We start from the raw sequence: 24,938 nt of genomic DNA, 5'->3' as shown, positions 1-24,938 counted from the left end.
CGGCCTTTATGGCCGAGGTCAGCGCCGCACGAGCGGCCCGGTACGCGGCGAGCAGCAGCGCCTCTTGGTCGAGGTCCCTCCTACTTCTTCTGCGGCTGCGGGTGTACGTGCGGCGTGCCACCTGACAAGCCGTACGAAGACCGGCCAGGTGAGGTCTCCACCAGTACACCCGCGTTCGCGGGAGGGCCGGACCTGCGCGTCGCATCGCCGCGTCGCAGACGCGAGTCAGTGCTCCAGCTAGTCGCTCGCACCTCGCGTCTGCGTCCAGGCCGTTCAACGTGCCATTGGCGCCCCACCTCTCCACAATGGCCGCCTCCTTGGCCAGCTCCGGGTCCAGGGTGGACACCTTCCACCGTGGGCCCTCTCCCGGCAAGGGACGGTCCGGCGTTACAGCCGAAGCGTCCGCGGGGGTGGAGACCATGTCGAACCGGATATACCGATGATCCGACAGAGTCTCCACCCCCTCCTCCACTCTCCACCTCCTCGTGCGGCGAGCCAGTGCGGGGCTAGCGAATGAAAGATCCACGATAGACCCGCCCTGACTGCGCACGCACGTCTGGGCCGCCCCCCTATTCAGGAGGACGAGCCCCGTGGACACCGCCCAGTCCGCCAGTGTCTCCCCCCTGAGGTCTGTCACCGGAGAACCCCATGCACTCGATTTGGCGTTGAAGTCTCCAGCAACCACCACAGGGGTGGGGTGTACATCGGCCACAAGAGCGCCGACTTCGGCGAGCATCCGCTCGAAGTCGGCAAAACTCCTGCTCGGCGCGAAGTACACCCCGATCACTGCAATGCCGCCCAGCGACGCAAGAACCCAACCGCGACCCTTTGTTATACTTTTGAAGGGTGTGGGGCCCGTGCGTCTCCAGGCGACGATAGCCACCGAGTCGTCGCGATCGCCCGCCCAATCATCGCGGTCGCGGACGTAGTACGGCTCGGCGACTATGACTACGTCGATCTTCCACTGCGCCGCGGTCTGTATCAATAAATCTTGAGCCGCGACGCAGTGGTTGACGTTCGCCTGCAGGATCGAGACACTGGGGGCCATTATTACTGGGCGGTGTCCATCGCCTCCGTGTCAGCGGCTGCTGTAGACGACGAGGCGGGGGGTCCCTGATTGCCCCCGCCTGTCTTTTTCTTGCCGCCTCTATTGGGGGGCCGGTTCATCGCTGGGCACTTCTTGTGACCCAGACGATGACCGGCCTCCACGCCCTCCGACGCACAAATTGCGCAGGAGGGCTCCTCCTTGCACGACGCGGCCTTGTGGCCCGGCTGGCCACATCGGAAGCACAGCGCGCTGCGGTCGACGCCGCAGTCGCACTGCACCCCCAAATGGCCGGGGACCAGGCAGCGGTAGCAGCGCTGCGGCCGCGCCTCCAGGAGGGTTGCCCTCACCGTCGACCAGCCGACCGTGAACCGGCCAGCGTCGACGATCTTTTTGGCCGCCAGGACAGGGCATTTCACCCACACGGTGCCCTGGCGGCCAGGTGGGCGATTTATAACGCCCACCTTTACACCTTCGGGAGGGCAACCCCCCAACTTCGCCACTTGCGCCGCCACCGCCTGGCTGGTGGCCGCATCGCCCAGACCGGAGATGCGTATCTCAGCGCAGAGCTCCGGCCGGGAGACGCGGGCCACGTCACCGATGGTCGCCCGCAGCTTGGCCGCCAGTTCATCGGCCTTTTGGCCCTTGTCGGCGCCAGCCACCTCCAAGACTCGGCCGCCGGTTCTCGCCGTGCGGAACCGGAGCCCCTCTATGCCCAAGGCCGAGAGGTCGACAGACTTCTCGGCCCTGTCCAAGACGGCCTCGTAGGTCGTCATGGACCCCTCGGGTAATGTTACGACGACTGCTGCCGTTTTAGGGGCACGCAGTCGCCGTCGGGGGGCCCTCTTCCTCTTCTTCTTGGAGGCGGCGGGCGCCGCGGGGGCCGTTGCCGCCTGCTTCGGGGCCTTCGCCTTCCGCGTCACCACGTTCCAGGCCTCCTCAGGTTGGGACTGGGGAGCGGGGGGCGCCGGCTCTGGCTTGCGGGCGGCCTCGGCCTCGCGGGCAGCCAGGCTCTTCTTGCCCTTCCCCTTACCCTTTTTCGCCGCCGCGGCATACGTCGCAGCGGGGACTGGGGTCGGGGCGGGCATCGGCTCTACGGCCGGGGCGGGCACTGGCTCTACGGCCGGGGCGGGGGCAGCGCGCTTTGCCTCGCGACGAGTGCTGGTCGCTCCTGCGGTGGCAGCGGCGGCGGCGGCATTATGTGCGTCCGCAGCCAGCGGAGGGCGCAGCCTCGGCTCGGGCAGCAGGCGGTCGCCAATTCCCGCGATCCGGGAGTCTACCATAAATAAGATCTCCTCCCGGGTCATCTGCGGGGGGGCAGCCGCCTGCCGCTTTACCGCCTCCAGCTCCGCCCTCATAGCGGCCAGCTCGGCCTGCAGGTGAGCGACCTCCTGCGACTCAGTGCGGGACCGAAGCGCTCGCACCGCGTCGCCGATGGTCGACACCGCCTCGCGGACGCTGGCGATGTGCTGGCACTTCATCTTGGCCGATTTCTTGGCGACGCTGGCAATTACGTCCAGCGCCGCCTCGACCGTGCCAGCGAGGTCCTCAGCGGAGTGCTCGCCGGACGCCGCCTCTCCCGGACCTTCGGGCATCGCCGCCCTGGCCCGGGCTCGCAGCACCCGGCTCCTCTCCGCGACCTGCGCCGCCAGCTCCGCCTCCGCCTGCAGCTCTATCTCCCGCTCCCGTTGAGCGTTGAGCTCCGCCTTTGCTCGGGCCAGGCCGGCGTACTCCCCCGTTGTTACGGGGCGTCCGCGGCCTCTCTTTTGCGGCGCCGTTGTTCTGGCGCCTGCCGATCCCTCCTCCGGCGTCAGCGATCGCTTTCGCCAAAATCGGCTGGGTGGGGAGCGCGATCTTGAGCGCATGCCCTCACCCCCGATTGCCTCTAATGAGGCGCAGCTGCCGCTGTCCGTATCGGACAGCTGCCTCCTCTCCAGGACCATGGGCGAGTCGCACCGAGAGAGCGACACCCGCAACTCCCGGACGGCCACACCCGCGGCCCTGTTCCCGCCTTCAACTGCTTCCACATCGTTGTGCGTCTCTTCTGTCCTTTGTGCCTTGCCAATGTCGTCGTTGTTGTTTTGAGTTTTCTGATTTTCCATATAGTTCCCACGAGTGTGGGGGAAAGAAAACTCCAGCCAGGCAGAGCCCCCTGTACCCAGACCGGGCGTATATACTGCGGAGGTCCGCCGGTATCCACAGGTTTTAACGACTTCGCTGTCGGGTTTTTAGTGACTGATCCTTGTCTTGGGCCGGCCAATTAAGGCAAGCCCCCTGTCCCGGCGACGCCGCTAGACATGATCAACTGACACGTCTGACCGGGACAGGTTGCCCGACGTTGTCCCGAAGGACATCCCCCTGAGTGCGGGTTAGCACACCCAGGGGAACCGCCGCGCCGCGGAATACTCCCGCCGAACTACGTCCGAAGACCGCTGTCCAACAGGACCGACAATGGGGAGAACACCGCTCCCAAGCCGACTAAGCCGGCGACGACGCCGGTCTGCACCAGTTCACCAGTCGACTCTGAAAACAGAGCCAAACCGTGCACTGAGCAGACCCGGCAACTCGCGGGGCGCTCTTAAAAGAGCGCCTCGCCGCGGACCTTGAAGGTCCGCCATCCCACGACCCCTCCATGGGTCAGCTGGCCGGATATTGGTCAGCGGCAGATGACTTCCCTCCCCCCGTAGAGGAAAAGGAACCCATCTGCCGCCGTCCAGGGTGCACCGGACCAACCGCTTCCATTCCCCCAGGACTTGTCCCAGAGCAATCCAAGCGGCGGCCCAACGTGGAGGTTTCCGACCCTAGCACCCCAAACTACAATAAAGTTACTTTGTGCACTTATAACAGTGATTTTTATCTATCACTATCTACTTTTACTTAACAGTCTTTGAAGTCTAAGATTAATTAATTAATTAATTATTAATCTTCTGAAAAATAGAGATAAAAAAGTTTATATTCTCAAGAATACTTGAAGAGCGCTTCTTTTAAGGATCGCAGTGTATTTTGCCAATAGCCACCATGTTGCCTTACGTCACGCGCGCACCAGCACTTCATATTCATTGTTAAAAAGTCTAAAACAAAATTGGTTAGCACCGAGCAGCACAAATGTTATGTTTATGATCGATCACCTTAAAATATAATTTGCACGAGCTAAATGCAATGAAACATCACGAAATTCAAACACATTGACTGTAAATACAAAATTGTCACAATCGAAGCACTGATCCTGAATGTTAGCATAAGATCCTCTAATCAAAATCAATACGCTATAATTGAAATATTGTAAATATTAAGTAAATCAGTAATGATGAAATTTTTTTCCTTCTACCCACAAGTCTTGCTTAGGCCATTCATCGGATTTAAACCTGTGATAGGACAATCTTACCTCGTTCCTATGGCAATTCGTTAGTTCTAGGTCATGTATATGTTTCTTGATCGAATCTAGAGATTTCTTTCTTTCTACTCCTACTCGTATTTTCCAAACTCCAAGCATACTTTCAGAGAAGGTATAACCTCGGCTATGCAAACTATATTATTATAACTGCAGACCATTCCTGCATACATTAATTGCATGAAAGCAGCATTTACGACAGTTAAAATGTGATATTTATATCAGCAGGAAACATAACCACGGAAAGAGGTATAGACACCACGTGTCTCCGGATTGCAACACGGTGGCGTCGCTCGACTCGTCCTCTTCAGAGTCACGTAGCGGCCTCAACAGGTATTACCGACAGGCGTGGGAAGAACTCCATGAGGCCGCCGGCGCCAAGCACGGCCATAGACGACACGAACGAGAAGCCCCCAAAGACGGCTCCGAACTGGTGGTGGCCGACGTTTGCCCCGCGCCCCACTCGCGGGACAAACGCCGTCACCACCACCACCACCGCCGTGACTGGGCGCCCTCGCACCGTCCCCACCACAACCACAAACCTAGACATTAAAATTATTATCAAAAACTATATCCTTCAATACACAAAGCGTATTGTAAGTTATGTTTAGGCAATTTAATTTAATATCTAATTTATTGAAAAACTTTGAAGTCTTTAAGGTTTGACGTAACCTCAAGGTTTTTACCACTATGCTAGTTTTATACTTCTGTTTGTCGATTTACTAACTAATTAAGATAGTTCGTGAGTTCATGAATGTAGTCGTTCATTTGAGTGGAATGATGGTCACATTAGTTGATGTATTTACTGTAAGTGTAACCTTTATTTAAATTATGTTCTACTGCCTCTGAACTATGATTACCTTGATCTTTTCTTATGTGTTTTTATTTATAATATATAAGTATTATATCAAATTCAAATTTCATACTCTAATTAGTGTTAGTTATTTCAAAATAAAAACAACTATAAAATGTAAATAATTTTATAAGACTTATAAGATTAGATTGAAGTTAATCATTGCTAATGCTCTATCCTTCATGTTCTGTTCATATATTCAAAATGTTACCGAAATTACCACAGGTGGGCACAGTTAATAGAAAAGTTAACTTCGTTAATCGTTAATTCGTTAATTAAAAAATTAACTTCGTTAATCGTTAAAGCGTTAAATTCTCGAAAATTTAACGCAAGTTAAAGTTAATCGTTAACACTTAACCATACCAAAATTATACATAATATTAATTTCACACTTATGTGGCGACACTTGTTTAAAATAGTAATTTGACTATACATTTAAAGAATTTACATTAGTAACAGTTGGGAAAGACAAGTTTAGAAAAGCTAAAGAAAAAGCATGAGTAAAAAAGTGTTTTAATACAGTTGCTCAAAAAGTGGCGTATTGCAGATACGAAGAGCGTTCGGAATGTGGGCTATTACATACTCATGCTTTTATATACTCGTAATGAAATATACTACTTCGAACCTTCTTTTGATTTTGTCCTGTTGGTCACGTCTTTCCCGGACGCTCTGATACATACATATACTTGCACGCGAACTTCACATATTATATCAAATATCAACTCGTTCGTTCACCATTCGAGTCGCCGACAGTCGCCCAACATAGCTGAACTAATTTAAACAAAATGAAAACACGTCTCAAAGTTTCTAATTTAACGATTAACGGACTTTTATTAACGGAAGTTGAGTTTAACGGAAGTTAACAAAAGCGTTAACATTTTTTGAAGTTAACTTAATAGTTAATCCGTTAAGCAAAATGTTAACTTCGTTAATTAACGATTAACGGATTAACGAGTTAATGCCCAGCTCTGGAAATTACAAATTATTCAAAACGGCATATGTTCAATTGTAATTTAAGCTTTTATTTATAGACTCAACCATAATTTAAACAAACAGGAATAATTTTGTTGTAAACTTGATTGGTATTTGTTTGTTTTAATCTTCCCAGCTATGAAATACAAGATAAAGGTGACAAGTTCTTTTGTTTATTATTTGGGATTTTGATCCTGTGGGTGAGCAGTGGTGATCAGTAAAGAAACAAACATCCATGTTTACATATAATATCAAAGTGATAGTATAGTTTTAAAGTATTTGAGTGAGTGAGAATTGAAAAAAATAATTTCATGCATTTGAAAGTAATATCTGAGTGTTTTGAATTGCAAAAAAAATCGGGACATCGTTTATTTTTTCAAATGTGACGATCGCATTCAAACGTAACTAAAATTACTGCAATAACTTTTTTTTTACTTTTATATTTGATTATTATAAAAAAGATGAAGTGGGTCTTAGACAAATACGGGAATAGATTATGGAACGAAATCAATTAAACCGCTAATAACACTGTTTAAATGGTACAAAATAAATTTTTATTATATTTACTTAATACATGTGCTATTTATTGGAAGAAATTTAATTTAAAAAAGTGCCATTGGACAGGCAGAAATTATAAATATTATATAATTAATCATCAAAAATGTAAATATTTAGAAGATCACTCACATATGTACAAAAATAATATTACATAATTTAATTATTCCCCCTCGTTCTTGCGCATTTCATCGACAATTGAATTTTTTTTCTGTAATTAATGTAGGTACTTTGTGCATAGCTTGGTTTTGTTAGAAATATACCAGGATTATAAGTATTATCTGTATATCTTGTATTTTATAATAAATAATTGTGATCATCAAAGGAATTTGTTGTTTGAAATTATAAAGCCTTTTATATTTCGTATTACTTAAGAAACGAAATTTAAACAAATGAGAAATATTTTTTAAGTTTTACGTATTTTTAGCTATTAATAACATCCAGTCGTCATTGCGTCTGTGTTCTATGTTCAGGTCACCTCAAAAGTTAGCGCTCAAAAGAAACCATGGAAAAAAAAAACTAATAACATATTTTTGTAACATAAATTTATTTTAAACTTATTTGATTGAAATAGCAATGAAAGCACATACAAATATATTATATCAATATAAAGAACGGCGTTATATGTTGTATTAATATTATTATAAATCTAATTGTCGGTATGAGGCACATTGTTTGGAAAATGACATGTGATGTTTGCAATTACTTATGCTATCTAACAAATATTTGAACATTTTCAGCGGTACATAAAAAAGAAATAATGCGAGGAGAATGCTTCTTTAATTTAAAAAAAGTACTTCAACTTGAAAATATACACAGTGGATAAAGTAAAAAGGGGCGTAACTTTACTTAAATATATAGAAGAGTTTGCGCTATTCTCAAGTGTATGAAAACGCCATCTTTCGTCACATAATTGTATATTAGCTAATTAAAGATACAAGTTATCGATGCTTAGAGTCTCAAAGCGGTGATCTTGATGTGTCCCACAGTGGACAGGCATCATAACGAGGCAAAAGTTATGATACTCCACTACAACCGCTGCAGCAACACTAGAAGGAATTGAACATCGGTAACATTTTAGGAGCAACGGAAGTTCGCGTACATAGTATGTGCCCGCCTTATAAGCTACGTTCAGGGGTTCATACATGCTAAAGCTGCATTGAGACTAACAATTCTACGGAACCATAAATATCATATTGTGCTAACATTGATATTGCTCTTCACAATCTAAAAGTCTAACACTAAATCATAGTCACTGTATTTTAATTATCCAATTAATCAGTACATTAAAGCGTTTGAACTTTATACTCTAATGTAAGTTTTCAAAATAGAATTCATTTTACAAGTAACTTTTTCAAAACATATTATTTTTAAACAACTTTCTTTTCATTTTTTCTCTTTTTTTTTTACAACTAGTGAAAATCGTAGGCGATCTGCGTACAAAAATAGTTTACAATTTACTTACTAATTCTCTTACAACCAAGACAAGATTTATCTAAAACAGGATGCGATTTTGCGAGCAACGTGACTGCAAACAGACAAGTATAATTATTGATAAAGCAGCATTTAATATTGAGCACACATAATTTTATATATAGACATTTAATACACGCTTTAGTTACAACATTTGGCATACCTAGCACATCAACACCACATATGATATTGGTAAATAAACAACACTTTTGTGAAAATGTTTTGTTAACAAATCAAAGCCTCCATGTACAAGCAACCGGTTATTTAATATAGAGAAGGGATCAACACATTGTTGAGGGTTTAAATTTCCTTTAAAATTAATTCGCAACTGAATATTAAATATACTAATTTACTTTTTCTCGAATCAACATCGAAGTTAAAATTTAAGTGTAAGAAATTACGTTTTTTTAAATACTTAATCAAATAAACCGTTTTTAACCTCGTAGACCATTAGAAAAAAAAATACAATGTTCGCATAAAGAATAATTAAAATACATATGTATTTTTTGTATTTAAGGCATCTGATATGTTTGGTTTAATATTTGGTTTGGGGTAAACAGTACTACGGATACATCTGTAAATGGAGGAATTACTATGAGATTTTATACGTTGCTTATTTTATAACATTCATTATTTAACAGGACATTACAAGAATTGTTGAAGAATCAATAAAGCAGGTTATGTAATAATTATAATATATTTCTTATTAAGTTGTTTTTATTTCCACTTTAGACGACATTAGTACTTAATTAAAAAAAAGTATGCAAAATAAGTTATATAAAAGACAAATTACGAATACTAAGGGTAAGTAGAAATAAATCAGCTATATTAATACATACTTTATTTATTTATATATGTGATGAACATAACTCGAAAACCGAGAAATAATTTAATCAATAAATAGATAAATCTAATAAATCGACTACTTTTTTATTCAAATTTGCTAATTTTAAAACTAAGTTGAAAATAGAAATGTGATGTATTGTTACTTGGCCTATATTTGTAATGTAAAGTCAATAACTCTAAAATATATATAATTTGTTATCGCCCAAAAAATGAACAAAATCCATCCAAATATAAATATTTGTCTGTAATGAATTGTTGTAACGACTTATTTATGGACTAATATTAAAGGTTATTTCTTAAATATTAATAAATTTACATTTTAAATAATACCACTGGACATTTCAATTTGATCTACGAAATTATAAAACAGACACAACGTAGAAGATGCTTGGCGGCTACAAACAAAACTTTATAAATTGTGTTTTCACGTTAGTTCAATAAAAGTAGTAATACCTCTAACTAATAAAACTAAATAAAGCTCAATGATTAGAAATATCTCAAAGTTTACCTTTGGAAATACTAGTATAGATTGTTCGCAAAGACATTGAACTAAAGTATAGGGACATACTAGGGCTGGTTGAAAAGAATCCGAAACGACAATTAAAAAAAAAGAAATAACATTTTTTTTACTAGAAACGTAATTTGCAGTCTTTTACGATCTCAATACATGTACCACTCTTGGGTGGCAGAATTCAATCGAGGACGAACGAGCTGCAATGACGCTCCCCGTAGCGGAAGACCAAATGAGGTAACTACCCCAGAAATGGTCAGTAAAATAAAAAATATCGTATTAGAAGACCGTCGATTAAAACTCAGGGAGATAGCCCAAATTGTGAACATCTCATCTGAACGCGTTTTGAACATATTATATGAGCATTTATCTATGAAAAAGCTTTGTGCGAGATGGGTGCCGCGGCTTTTGAACGACGAGCAAAAGAAACAAAGAGTGAATGTTTCAAAGGAGTGTTTGGAACTTTTTAGACGGAATCCCAATGAATTTCTTCGTCGATTTATAACAGTTGATGAGTCCTGGATCCACCACTACACGCCGGAGACCAAAGAGCAGTCTAAACAGTGGACTAAAAGCGGCGAACCCGCACCAAAGAAGGCGAAAACGACATTTTCGGCAGGCAAGGTTATGGAAACCGTATTTTGGGATGCTAGAGGTGTCATCTATGTGGATTACCCTTAAAAGGGGAAAACAATAAATGGCCCATACTATGCAAACTTGTTGCAAAAGTTGAGTAACGCAGTGAAACAAGAAAGACCCCACTTGAATAGGAAAAAAATATTGTTCCACCACGATAATGCACCGGTCCACACTGCAAAAGTTGCGATGGCAAAAATTAAAGAGTTACGCCTCGAATTACTGCCCCACCCGCCATATTCGCCAGATTTGGCCCCCTGCGACTTCCATCTGTTCCCAAATTTGAAAAAATGGCTAGGAGGACAGAAATTTTCGTCCAACACTGAAGTGATTGACGCCGTTAATGGCTATTTTGAAGGACTTGACAGTTTTTTTTTATAAAAATGGAATAATAGCCCTGGAGAAGCGTTGGTCTAAGTGTATTGAGCTAGGAGGAACATATGTAGAAAAATAAATTAAATTTATTCAAATATCTCTTTTTTCTCCTCTTCATTCCGGATACTTATCAATCAGCCCTCGTATATTTAATAAGTATATTGTCAAATCATGATTCATTAATTTAATATAGTACATAAATAATATTCCTACAATCTTACACTTAACAGCGAGACTTAGAAAATTGCCTTCGGGGTAACAATGCCACATTTGGGCACCAATTTATATACATTTAACATTTTTTCTGTAACGTATTAACATTATAAGATTGTAAAGTTCTGCAACAGATTTTGGCAACAGCATCTTATTCCAGTTTCAAGCGAATCTTGAACATATTCAGCGAGGAGATCACCATTCTATCTAAATATTTATTTTTTAATAATAAACTTTAGAGAATTATAAAAAAGGTAAACATTAGCTTCCAGGCCAGGGTTTATTCACTGAGGTTGTGATGCAAACCAAGTATGGCATCGAGTTTTCCTATTTTCCCGCGTTCTCGCCGGCCGTATGGCGCCTTCTGCAAAATGTTTGTTTTTCTGATATACGATGAGTAGCCATCCTACTAAATTTCCGCAACAATACTGATATAATAATTTGAGAAAATCGAGTTATTTTGATGTTAGTGATCGTTACGAAACAAACAATTAAAAAATAAAACAGGAACATTAAGTAGTAATGGAGGAGCTCCAATTTTAGTTCCCTTTCCCAAAAGAATCCTACTGTACTGGGTCGGCTACTCGGTATTTTCTAGTGGAAAAAAAAACTAACCTGTCAGCAGCCATAAGCGCTTCGTGAGCGTCGCGCTGCGCCGTAACCTGGACTAATTCAGCGACCGCGGCTGCTTGTTGCTCCGCTATACAAAGTTTTATAATTCAATGGAAACAATTACCTTCAACCTCTTAACTTGATTGATTTAGTTCAGCTTATTGGCTGTCGATTAAATGAATGTTAAACAATAGGAATAGATATTATTACATTCATTACAGATATAAGGTGACACGCGTTTCCAAACGCAACGGGAGTAATGTTAAACATGAATATGATGAGTTAAATATAACTGAAGGTTTCCACTGCCGATATGCATGCAAAAACTTAAAAATATTGCTATCAATTTGTACAGAAATAATGAGACAAGAATATGTTTATCTGCAATGGAAACCCACGGTAGTTAATATTTGGTTAAGATGTGAGTTTACCAGACAATGGTCTGCTCAGTCGTCGTTCGAGGTGCGCCAGTCTAACGTTGTGGTCTGGTGGTTTATGACGTAACGTGTGTTGTGGAGGAGCGGGGGGGTCGCGCGCCCGCCGCTGCGCCACCAGCCGCGCCCACCGCGCCTCGAACCACAGCTGCATCGCATCGCGCTCCTCGATATCCGTCATGCCTATTGTGTTACCTCACGTGTTACCTCACACCTAACAAAGCTTACAGAGCAAAAAACATGCAATCTCATGAACACGGTTATTTTGATCACTTGCAATAGCGGTGTTCCTTTTAAAGCAATAGTCAAGTTAAAGGTTTAGATGATTAAATGGTATGCCACAACTATGTTCTTAAGTGATCGAATATGTCTTGGTATCAAGAAAAAAATTGCATTATTTTTTTGTTGAACAAAAAGGAAAATGAAATAATTCTACTCTAAATGTGAGACGACACGCATGAACAAATATCTTTCTCTGAGTGTATCACTTAAATTTTAACATGTTACATTTATTTGCAGATGAACACTGAATTTAATAATTACTGAAATGAAAAGTTATATAATGAAAAAATATTAGAAAATTTTAATTTGCCTAAGAGTACAGGTCTGTAATGACGGATTAAGGCGTGTTTATAATGTATCAAGCGTTTTATTAACCTGGAAGCCTTCTACACGACGAGTGAGTGTGTATGGGCGGCGAGTAACAAGCTGGGGGCGGGGGCACTGGCGGGGGCGGAGGCGCAGGCGGCGTCTCCTGCAGCGTGCCCGTCGACTTGTGCGCGCCGCTCATTGACAGACTGACGTTCTGATTGCCCTGCAACATTCAACATTCTATTGATATATCTATCATCGACTATATGTCAAAACCCATGGAAAGGAAACTATAGAATGCAATAGTTAAGACAGAGAAAAACCAAAGATAATTCTCAAAGTTTGTAAAGTTTTAAATAAAAAAGTTTCGACTTCTTACTATATATATACTAGTGCTTTAAATAGTTTTGATTGTTACGGATCAAGTCGTAAATTGTAATTTCCAAATAATGTTATTACTTACATTCCATTCGTTTTTTTAATTATGACAATAAAACATCTAAAATAGAATTTTAGCAATATTTGTGGCAACAAATAAAATTGCACTAAATACAAAAGTATCTGCCAACTTTTCTATAAGCATAGATTTATATTTTACATCAAAGCCATACAAACATGCACACTATAGTAGCGCCAGCATAAGAACCATTACGTAGATAACAGTTTATACGAAAATTCTCATAGATTTAAAAAGGAAAAATGAAAAATGAATTGAACAACATTGACGTTGCATCGACTGAGTTTTTAATGAGAAATATTGACATAATTTATCAATACTTATGGCTTTTATCATCCATTTTTCAAGGAGATCCAACGTCTAGTTGATAAGGGGACTAATTGCAAAAGCAGAGAACAACCGTGGCCGAGCGAGACTAGACAACGTACAATGAGCAGATGAATGGTGCGATAGAGATGGGTACAGCATGCGACTCACGAGTTCACGATACTGTATTTGATATGCTTTGCTTACGTGCGACATCAGGTCCGGCTCCGAGACCCACTGAAAATTCAACTAGGGTTAGTCTACTCAAGGTGTCCTTAAAAACGTCAATTTTGAAATTAATTGTGCCAAAAACGTTATTATCCCTTTCCGTGAAAAAATTTCGTCCGCCGAATAGTGGACACCCGAACTAAAACTATAAATAATACAAGCCTTCTCCAATTTAAATTTTATGAACTTCTTATTTGTATGTACAATATTCACAATTGTTTTAGTATTATTGATGTATAAAGAAAATGTATTATTTCGATTGTAAAAGAAAGTGAAAAAAAGGATAATTACCTTGTGGCGAGGTCCAAGTCGTCTATTCAAATAATTGGAAATGCTCTTCATTATACCTTTTCTCCGTCTTTCTGTTGCCAATTCTGGGTCGGACAGCGATGATGAGACAGATAAAGACATTTGAGGCGGCACCGGCCTCAGCGGAGGTGAGGTATAGGTCGGTGGCGGTGGGGGAGGAGGCGGTGGCGGTGAGGGTTGCTCGGGCAGCACGGGCGGCGGAGGAATCGGCGGCGGTATGTTCGAAGCGGGTGAGACTCTAGTTCTGCGCGACGACTTCTTCCCTTCCCGGGGACCACTCCTTACTCTTCCCAACACTAAACCCCTTACTATATCGTTAAGTTCGTCCCTTTCTCTTTTTATTTCCTGTACTTTAACAGTTGTATCCCGCATATGCGATGGACTGGCAGGCGATAGCGAACCCGAACTAATGGTGGCAGATATCGACAGATCGATACTACGGCATGGTGAGTCGGAGTTACCACTTCTTGAAATAGAACTACTAAATGGTATTGTAACGGATCGGCATATTGCTGGTGAATACAGTCGTATATTATTAGAAGAGCTAAATGAAACAGGCGCGTTCATGGTACCATTATATATAGAATCTCGGGAAAGACTAAAGTCTTGCGCTAATGGTGGTGATATATCTTCTACTGAGTCCTTAGAGACCGGACTGTTAGCTTTATATTTTTCTGTCTCTGAATGAATTTTATCTAATCCAGACGATACTTCCGATAAACTAATGGATGCCACGTCACTAAGTACTGTATTCAATTCTTTATTGCTAGTAGGTGTGCTAACTTCTGATGTTTTAGTTTTCTCCGTATTCTGTTGTAAGCTGTGTGAGGTATTTTCAACATTAGATTTCTCGCTGATTTCAATTTGTGCTGGTTCAGGAATGTTGGGAGAGTTTTGCTCTTTTGGCGCGCTGTCTTCTTGTGAGTCATCTTTATCAATAAATTCAATGACATCAGAAAAATCTTTTGTCAAGTTTTCTCTACAAATGTCAATTCCCGTAGGTTTTAATAGCCTTTCTGAAAAAGTTTGTTCGAAAAAGTTCATTGATCGATCGTTATTTGGGTAGTATGATTCTACCTCTACTTTATCATCAACTAATTCCATATAGCCTTCATTCCGTGGTGTAACCGGGGAACCAATCGAAGGATCTTGATCGCCTTCGTCAGCAAACTCGAAGTGGTCGAGAGCGTTAGAATATACAATTTTATCTAAAGGACTACTTCTACCGCAAACATGTGAACTAATAGCTGCAATATTTTTAGCATCGTGTACTAATTTTGGGCCACTTAATGTCCTTGGGTTCTGCTTTCTTTTATTTTCTTTTTCATCTATACCACAATCGTCTAACACTGCACTTTCAGCCGCCCAATCTGACAGTTCTGTTTCAGTCAAAGCAAGGGTGGTAACGTCGCGACAAGATTCTGACGATTCTGACTCAGCAGAAATTATTGCAGGTTCAACCGGTACAGCTATAGTAGATATTTTCTCACTAATATCATCAATTCCAGTATTAATATTCATTAAGCTATCGAGTTGTATTAATTCTCCGCCTTCGTCGTGCACTTCTACACGAGGGACCGGTTGGTTTGGAGCCGTCTCTGTGTTCGAGGCATCGTCATCGGATAAAGAATCTGATTCCAAATCAGGTTCCCTTTTTTCTTCATTTATTGGTTCCCTCCAATCATTTTTACATAGAGGCAAATCACCTTTTGTAAGCAAGTCAACAGGGGCATCGGTATGCAAATTTTTGATTATATCTGGCATAGGTTGGATTTTGTTTTGCGTGTCCTCAGTCAAACGAAAAGTAACAACAGGTTTGTGAGGTTGGACTTGAGATGTCGGTACGGGGGCGGGGTGTAACATTTTTTGAAATTCTGTTATGTTTGATCGAAACGCTTCGAGTTTAGTATCTAACTGAGAAGTAGAGTCTGACTTTCTAACCGCCGGCGGTGATGGCTCTCCCAACAAATACCTCCTTTTTAACTCTAAGGCTCGTTTAGTTGCCAATCCGCCAGCTGATCGAGTTCTGCTGAGGGGGTATTCTTGTGGAGGTGGGGGAGCCGGCGGTGGCGCTTCTGTAACTAGAATAGCAGGAGGCGAGGGCGCCGGAGCGCATTCTTCGCGCGCAAACTCACTATCTGTTGACACTTCCGTTGCCGAGGATACCTCATCATCGCTTGATTCACTTTCATCTTCAGACTCCACCTGTTACAGTAATATTTAAACACATTTATTATAATTAACAGTAAAGTAAAACATCATGAAGCTAACTGTAGATTATCTGCAAAGAAATTTAAAATGTGTGTGAAGTTAACCAATCCGCATTAGTCTAGCGTAGTTGACTAAGGCTTAGTCTTAGTTAGGTTACAATTGAATATATAGTATAAAGTCGATAAATGTTTGATTTCTGTTGAACTTCATTCTGCACTAAAGTCAGACACTTAAAAACGGATTATGTCGATAATGTTTGTACATTTTACTCCGACAACGATACCACAAGGAATACATTGGTTTTAAAACACTATTATATACTTTGATTACAATTTGACGCAGATAAATATACGCAGCGTAATATGACGTCTGTGCGCGCTTGCAAGCAACTCCTAAGTCATGGATAAGTGCATTAAAATAAATTAAAAAACATCTTATGGTAAAATTTGGATCAATAGCTGACCACTAGTTTAACATAAAAAAAAAAATCAAAAATTTGTTTCTTACTTCAATTAATCTACTTTATCTTGCGTATAAAGTTTCCTTCTTAATTTACTATTCAAATAAAGCTTACGTAATACGAAATTTGATGACGAACATGACTATGGCATGCTTTTAAAAAATGAATATTAACATCGAGGTAACAATTAGTTTTGTTAAATAATAACCCTTGAAGATAAACATTGTAACACCAAGCTTACTCAAAGGGGCATTAGTTTGCGGAAAACACTCTTATTAACACCTCCCTCCGTCACCCTTGATTATACACATTGGCATTTATGATGTAAAAAAAATAATTGTAATGAAGAAAAGGCCGAAATACGTCATAGAGTAGATAACATATAAAACATTTAGTACAAAATGAAAAAGTTTCCTTTGGATAGATTAAAAAAAAACGGTAACGTAAACAAAAATGAGGAAGAATTGTTTAAGTTGTATTAGGACTTTGAATTTACGCCTGCGTGTATTATTTTCATTACGGGGGGGGGAACCATCTTTTTATTACATACTAGCTTTTACCCGCGACTCCGTCCGCGCGGAATAAAAAATAGAAAACGGGGTAAAAATTATCCTATGTCCGTTTCCTGGTTCTAAGCTACCTGCCCACCAATTTTCATTCAAATCGATTCAGCCGTTCTTGAGTTATAAATAGTGTAACTAACACGACTTTCTTTTATATATATAGATTTAAATTCAACGTCCATAGTATGTTTTCCATTTCATTCAAAAGTATTGTAACACATATAAAAAACATATTTTAATATCTATTTCGTTGTCGACGCAACGAGTGACAGGGAAGCGGACGGCGCGGTGTAAGAATGTCCGCTTTAATAGAATATACTGATGAAATACTGATCAAAAAGTAAAAACATGTTGGTAAAAATAAAAAGTAATATAAACACCGAATACTAAAGTTATGTAAGTTTTTTTTTAAAGTTATTTTTACGGCTTGGAAACTTCTCCATTCATGACTACCATTGACATTGGAAATATTAACTGAAAAGGTTTGTTGCCAATAATAATGATTACAGTTTAATATGTTATTGAATTATTGGCTAACTTTAGGGTATTAAGACGCGAGACGTCTACGGGAAAAGTAGATAAGAAAAGTGATATAGCGTGATGACAAATATCGGGGTGACGGGTGCGTGCGGGAGGCGTCGCGCGCGCACCTCCCGGTCTACTCGGCGCTAGACAACTACGCAGCGCGATACCTCGCTGCTGTCGGTGGGCGGCCGCTTGTCTGCCGGCACTTCGCGTCGTCGAGCCTCCCGCGCCTCACGCATGCGCGAACACGACTCGTTGCCAGATGACTCCGCACCTGCAAACACATCTCACAAAACTAGAGGGCCGTTCATCACTCTCGCCCTTCCCACAACCGTACAACCACCCTAGTATGCTCCTCTATACTCTATACATACTAAAACTAGCTGTCGTCCCCGAAATTTCCAGACTATGCTCTACATTTATGATAAACTAGCTTTTACCCGCGACTCCATCCGCGCGGAAGAAAAAAAATGCACACAAGGTAAAAAAAAATCCTATGTCCGTCTCCTAGTTCTGAGCTACCTTCCCATAAATTTTCAGCTAAATCAGTTCGACCGATCTTGAGTTATAAATAGTGTAACTAACACGACTTTCTTTTATATATATAAGATTTAATCGAGATACGTTAAGAAGTTCAGGATATACCTTTTACCAAACATTAATTCATCCATCCATCTAAACATTCGCATTTATAATATAAGTAAGAAGTAAGATAATGTGTCTGTATGTAATATGGAGAAAAAAATCTTATTTCGTATACGTAATGTACCTATCTGCGTTGCTAATAACGAAAAACAATATTTAAAAATTATGTATCTTTGCCCTCGAGTACATCGATTTTAATCCTGCACTGATAAAGTCTCCGACGACCACTAGTATTTGGAACTAAACATAAGTCAGAACAAATTTTCAAAAAACAAAAGGCAAGAATAAGAACTGAATTACGAATTCGCAACGTACATTGTAATTTCTACATACAATTGACTCAATACATAATACATTATGATATGGGCGAGTCATTTAGACTACAGACACATTAGAACGTACATCTGTTCCCTCTAAAAACATTAATCTCTTTTCAATCGGGCAACAACAAAGAAAACACTAACCTTCATCAGAATTATCATCATAGCCAAAGGAATCGTCCGATAGATAGGAGAAAAAGGCGAGATCAGCCGCATCGTGGATATGTACAGGATCGCGCGAAGGCCTCGGGGAGTGCAGCGCCCGCGCCTCGTCTTCGCCTTCGCTCTCGACGTCCGTCCATTCGTCGGATGAAGCTTTTTCATCGCTGATAAATAAAACATTGTGTAACATATCTCAGAATATTTAATTCATACCGTTTTCTTTTGTGCCGTTGAAAATTACATGAGGTAACTACGTTCCAGCATCCTTTCACACAGTCTCGATACGCGATTGCGGAACATAAGTTGTGTGTTGTCTGTTTGCTAGAGACTAAATTATATAACATACCTCAGCCCACCGGCGGCAGATGTTTCTGATGCAAGACAGTTCCTGTCGGTCCATTCGTCTTCATCAATTTCTCTTGCAGCACCGTCTGATAGCTCGAGACTGATTCGTTCAGGAGTAGAGAGGACGGCTTGAGACTTTGACTTTGGTTGCAAGATATTAGTACTCTCCGCTACGCCCACCGTGTCGGGAACTGTCACTCCGGCGTGTCGTAAACACACTAAACGATTGCCGTAACGCTCCATAGCGTAATTTCTGAAATAATAATGCAAAGCTTGAGGTATTCAAAAAGTTGTTTACAAAGACATTGAAAGGAAACAAAGTTCACTTGAAAATTATATCGTATATTTGACCACTGCTTTATCTAAATCCATTTTATTGTATTTTTGTTACCCGGGTCTCAAGACGGTGGTGCAGACCGCGCATCGGAAGCAGGACCTGTGCAGATGGAGCCCGTCCGCGACGACGCCCTCTGCTGCGAACACACGTCTGCCGCACGCCACGCACTGGATGCCCGGCGCTGAGGGACCGCGCCAACTGCGCTTGCTTTGCTACATTCATCAAAAATTATTCACATTTCACTTCAATAAAACGCACTTCAAAAACTATAGACTACTTGTCGCCCGCCATTCCCTCCACGCGGAATTAAAAAAAAACTTATTAGAAGCTTATATCTTCTTTCATACAATGTTCTAACTCTGTACAAAATGACATCATCTGTTGAGCCGTTCCATATATACCTTCAAACAAACAACAAAACAGAGAACAGAACAGAACAGAACAGAATAAAGAATAGAACAGAAAAAAGAACAGAACCAAAAACAGAACAGAACAGAGAACAGAATAAAGAACAGAACAGAGAACAGAATAAAGAACAGAACAGAGAACAGAACAGAGAACAGAACAGAGAACAGAACAGAGAACAGAACAGAACAAAGAAGAGAGAACAGAACAGAGAAAAGAATTAAGAACAGAACAGAGAACAAAAAAAAACAGAGAACAGAACAGAATAAAGAATAGAACAAAAAAAAGAACAGAACAGAATAAAGAATAGAACAAAAAAGAACAGAACAGAAAATAGAATAAAGAACAGAGAATAGAATTAAGAACAGAACAGAGAATAGAATAAAGAACAGAGAATAGAATTAAAAACAGAACAGAACAGAGAACAGAACAAAGAACGGAATATAGAACAGAACAGAACAAAGAACAGAACAGAGAATAGAATAAATAACAGAGAATAGAATTAAGAACAGAACAGAGAACAGAAAAGAACAAAGAAGACAGAACAGAACAGAGAATAGAATTAAGAACAGAACAGAATAAAGAACAGAACAGAGAACAGACAAGAACAGAGAACAGAATAAAGAATAGAACAGAAAAAAGAACAGAACAGAGAACAGAACAGAGAACAGAATAGAGAACAGAACAAAGAATGGAATATAGAACAGAACAAAGAACGGAATATAGAACAGAACAAAGAACAGAACAGAACAAAGAACAGGACAGAACAAAGAACAGAACAGAACAAAGAACAGGACAGAACAAAGAACAGAACAGAACAAAGAACAGAACAGGACAAAGAACAGAACAGAACAAAGAACAGAACAGAACAAAGAACAGAACAGAATAAGAACAGAACAGAACAAAGAACAGAACAAAGAGCAGAACTTGACCAAGAACAGAACAGAGAACAGAACAAAGAACAGAATATATAACAGAACAAAGAACAGAACAGAACAAAGAACAGAATATATAACAGAACAAAGAACAGAACAGAACAAAGAAGAGAGAACAGAACAGAGAATAGAATAAAGAACAGAGAATAGAATTAAGAAGAGAACAGAATAAAGAACAGAACAGAGAACAGAACAGCGAACAGAAAAGAACAAAGAAGAGAGAACAGAACAGAGAATAGAATTAAGAACAGAACAGAATAAAGAAAAGAACAGAAAACAGAAAAGAACAGAGAATAGAACAGAAAAAAGAGTAGAACAGATAAAAGAACAGAACAGAGAACAAAACTTGACAAAGAACAGAACAAAGAAGAGAGAACAGAACAGAGAATAGAATAAAGAACAGAGAATAGAATTAAGAACAGAACAGAACAGAACAAAGAACGGAATATAGAACAGATCAAAGAACAGAACAGAACAAAGAACAGAACAGAACAAAGAAGAGAGAACAGAACAGAGAATAGAATAAAGAACAGAAAATAGAATTAAGAACAGAACAGAATAAAGAACAGAACAGAACAGAGCACAGAATAAAGAACAGAACAGCACAGAGAACACAACAGAAATTCACCATACTTTCTGACGCTCTAGGCTATCTGTGTACCGAATTTCATTTAAATCAGTTCAATAAACGACAGTATGCGATACTTCCATACAAACTTTCACCCCCACTTTCAACTCCTTTTTCGCTTTAAAAAGTAGCCTATGTCCTTCCTAAGGCTCCTAGACTATCTGTGTACCAAATTTCATTTAAATCGGTTTAGTAGTTTTGGCGTGAAAGCAAGACTGGTTAAGGCGCAGCTCACTTTGAGCCGCCAAAAGGCCGCGGATATTATGTATATTTGTATAAGTTTTAGTTCCATTGTTATTAAACCAACCTTATCTTTTGATTCGGTTTTATCAGTATCAGGTTCCTCCTTTTTCACAAACTTTGTTGCTAAGCTTGCAACCTGTGAAAAGGAAAAATAAATATGTATGAACAATTTCTATTCCAAATCTTTATATTATTTAAAGGAAAAAAGAGTAAACAGCATGTATCAAGTATAGATAAGCATCTGGCTCTATTACAAGTTAAATTGTGTAACAAAATGATGCGTAACAACGATCTTTGGATCATTAGAAAAATTAATATTTAAAACACACTGTATATTCAATACACTTACCCTTTTGTTTCCTTGTTCCGGACGACCCGAATCTTTCACTTTCTGGTTAAATTTGTTGATGGTTTCATCAATATCTTCCCATTTCTCATCATACTGTTCACCTTCCTTCAAGCGACGTTGGCGTTTAAGAAACTGTTGTAAAAATGCAAAATATTTGCAATCTGACACATCAAATATAGTTTCGTGTTAGGTTGAATTTAAGATGAATTAACAGTATTCAAAAGACTTTAAAAAATGGAATATTGAAATTCATAGATAAAGCTCTCCATAGTTTCATACAAGTTTGACGTATAGTAGAGTCGATTTTCGAAATGAAATTTTGTATTGTAAATGACAACACAAAGGGAATTAAACCCAGTAAACGGTCACTGGAGGCGTCACTTTTGTGCTTCGGTTTAGTTATCTATAGGTTATAAATCTATAGGGATATCATTATTATGGACTAATCTATTATCTAGTCTGTCTAACAGTCTAGTAGACTAAACTCTATTGAATATGACTATACTGTTTGAAGCATGTGTGGCGGCCATAAGAAGTAAATAATAGAAATATTAAAGTGTAAAACTTACTTCCTCTCTATCCCATTTCGGAACTTTCTCAGCCGCTTTCGGTTCTGGTCTACCGAGACGGTTTTCCATAATCTTTTTTTCAATTTCTTTAACGTTCCAATCGTCTTTCTCTATTTTCCCAACAGATCGTATCAAATCTTTGGGTTTGGAAGCTTTAGGTGTTGCAGTGGAGGGGTTGACATGGGAGAGCTCCGCAGCCAAGCGCGCCACGTGAGCTCCTCCGCCGACCGCTCTGCCTCCTCCCACCACTCTTCCCTCTTCCTACAAATTTAAAATACTAAGCTTTATTTAAATTCAATTAATTTTCAATCTCCTTCTTACTTGCAGTTAAGAGGTGAAATATAAGGTATTATTTTGACAACAAGTACAAAAACATATCAAACATGTTAATTCTAATCGTGCTTTCAAATATTTAGTTAATTTCATAGCTTTTATTTATTTATAAGTGCATCTAGTTCTTTTAAATGTCAACATAACAGTAAAATGATAAATCTGTATTGTATTTTATCATTTTATTCGCAGTTTTAAAGTTTTTTACATTAATAAAATTCTCTGATCATCATTTGAATATTAATTAAACTCATGCAAACACTGACTTTGTTTTAGAAAGTTCAAATAGTTATATAACACGTATATACAATGTAATGTAGACTGTTATTTCGGCTTCGTATATTGCATAAACATTTCTTCGAAAAATAAGTATTGCGACATGTATGTATTTTAATTTATTCCATATTTAAGCAAGTTATTTTAAATCATTTGACATCGGCATACTTAAATGTTGAGTAGTTACCGCAACTTAATATGAGTAATATCGTCAAAAAGTTAATGTTAAATTTATTTAAAAAAATTTGAGGTATTTTCTAAAAAGAGACATTTAAATAGAACAAAGAAAGGTAGTGGTTAGTGTCATCATGCAAGCACACAATGGCACACAATGGCACACAAGGGCACACGTTTCTCACATAATGTTGCAACTGTTTCTCTAGCTTCTTAACGCGCTCGTCGAAGTGCGGCGCGCTGGCTCTGTACTGTTGCAGACCGTAGTCGTGTTCGAGATCTGCGGATGGAGCAAAGTCGAGCCTCGGCTCCGCTGCTAACATTTGTAAACTCTTTTCGAATCGCTGCTTCATTATTTCGCGAGCGGCTTTCCTTCTTCCAACACTTTTTGGTACTTTCGCTTGTGCATTTCTCTTCTCAATCATATCAGATGCTCTTTGCATTCTAAAAGCCATATCGCCCGAGTTTCGTCTTTGTGGCGGTTCAGGACCTTCTCTGGGCTTAACACCTTGAATGAGATCGGCAACTTTTTGTCTTCGGAGCGCCATCTCTGGGTTGCCGATAGACTCCAGTCTTTTGGTACGATCGGGACTCGGCGTGTCGCGACGTTTCCCTTCAATGATGTCTGTCATTCTTTGCAATCTCAGCGCCATCTCTTTGTTACCACTCGAACCTGACCGAACAGATCGAGTGTCTGGACTAGGCGTGTGCCTATTTTTCCGGCCATCAAAAATTTCGGCTATTCTTTTTGTACTATATGAGCTTTCTAAACTGCCAATGGAATTCGAGCGACCCGACAAAGGTATTTCAGGACTTGGTGAATATCTCTTTCTATTAGGATCGATTATTTCCGACATTCGTCTCGCTTGGGGTATGCGACTTTCAACGGACGCAGATCGCGTACACTTTTGAGTCTTTTCATTTTCCGTCGAACAGGACCGAATCAAGTCTTTCCTCTTTGGTTGTTCTACATTCACAATAGTCGTGTCAGTGTCTGCCGAATCATCTTTAAAAATGTCTGAGAAGTCAGGTACTTTAATAGTGTCGCTGGCTAACCCTTTTAGTTTTCGACGCGGCTTTGAGGGTTTTGACTCAGCTTTTTTTTCTTGGAAAAAGTCATTTAAATTGGTTTGTTTTATTCCCTTTTGTTTTATTCGCGTATTCGTATTACCTTGGAGTAGTTGGGATAGGGAATCTCTTACCATTCTAGGATCTACAGAATCTTCAGTTTCGAATAATGCTAATATTTGTTCCTGTATCTCTTTTTGTTTCTCAGAGTGATCAATTTCGTTGGATATAGCGTCGTGGCCTTCTATGAGTCGTGCTAATTGTGTGATGTCGTTAAGATCTAATTTGCCAATCTTTTTTCTAATATATTCTGCGGGATCGTTACTTACTTGGGATGAACGTGTGGAGCGGCGTTTTTTTCTTGAGCTTAAGGTAGATTTATCGAGATCGGCTGCATCTGTTAGAGAAATAAAAAAGCATTAAACATATGAAACAATGTAATTTTTTTAATCACAACTTTTTTTAGATTAATTTATTTATACTAATTGAGGTTAAAAGAGATAAATAACAGTAACTAATATTTGTATAATCGAGGAAGATCTAAAAGATGTATTTGACAAACATTTTGAAGATGTAATCAGTTTCT

At 40.4% G+C, this 24,938-nt stretch overlaps 2 protein-coding genes across 2 annotated transcripts in view; one reads left to right on the top strand and one right to left on the bottom strand.

Moving 5' to 3' along the window:
• The window catches only part of LOC123720912, a 33,376-nt gene extending 28,161 nt beyond the window's left edge, over positions 1–5,215 (top strand). Inside the window, exon 11 of the mRNA XM_045686192.1 lies at positions 4,662–5,215. Coding sequence (XP_045542148.1) covers positions 4,662–4,989 — 328 coding nt within the window. The 3' untranslated portion in view covers positions 4,990–5,215. The remainder of the gene's footprint in view (positions 1–4,661) is intronic.
• A 5,622-nt stretch (positions 5,216–10,837) lies between these two features.
• LOC123723439 (F-actin-monooxygenase Mical-like) overlaps positions 10,838–24,938 on the bottom strand; it is a 29,755-nt gene continuing 15,654 nt past the window's right edge. Inside the window, exons 14-27 of the mRNA XM_045685977.1 lie at positions 23,470–24,749; positions 22,505–22,765; positions 21,936–22,067; positions 21,651–21,722; positions 19,430–19,587; positions 19,040–19,291; positions 18,676–18,857; positions 17,734–17,840; positions 13,790–16,012; positions 13,442–13,507; positions 12,574–12,730; positions 11,914–12,099; positions 11,486–11,570; positions 10,838–11,234 (exon numbers count right to left, since the gene is read on the bottom strand). Of these exons, the coding sequence (XP_045541933.1) occupies positions 11,198–11,234; positions 11,486–11,570; positions 11,914–12,099; positions 12,574–12,730; positions 13,442–13,507; positions 13,790–16,012; positions 17,734–17,840; positions 18,676–18,857; positions 19,040–19,291; positions 19,430–19,587; positions 21,651–21,722; positions 21,936–22,067; positions 22,505–22,765; positions 23,470–24,749 (5,198 nt within the window). The 3' untranslated portion in view covers positions 10,838–11,197. The remainder of the gene's footprint in view (positions 11,235–11,485; positions 11,571–11,913; positions 12,100–12,573; positions 12,731–13,441; positions 13,508–13,789; positions 16,013–17,733; positions 17,841–18,675; positions 18,858–19,039; positions 19,292–19,429; positions 19,588–21,650; positions 21,723–21,935; positions 22,068–22,504; positions 22,766–23,469; positions 24,750–24,938) is intronic.

Source organism: Papilio machaon, chromosome Z (assembly GCF_912999745.1).
Source record: "Papilio machaon chromosome Z, ilPapMach1.1, whole genome shotgun sequence".
Lineage (NCBI taxonomy): Eukaryota > Metazoa > Arthropoda > Insecta > Lepidoptera > Papilionidae > Papilio > Papilio machaon.
The sequence above is the reverse complement of the archived record's forward strand: the minus strand, read 5'-3'. Positions and strand labels throughout refer to the sequence as shown.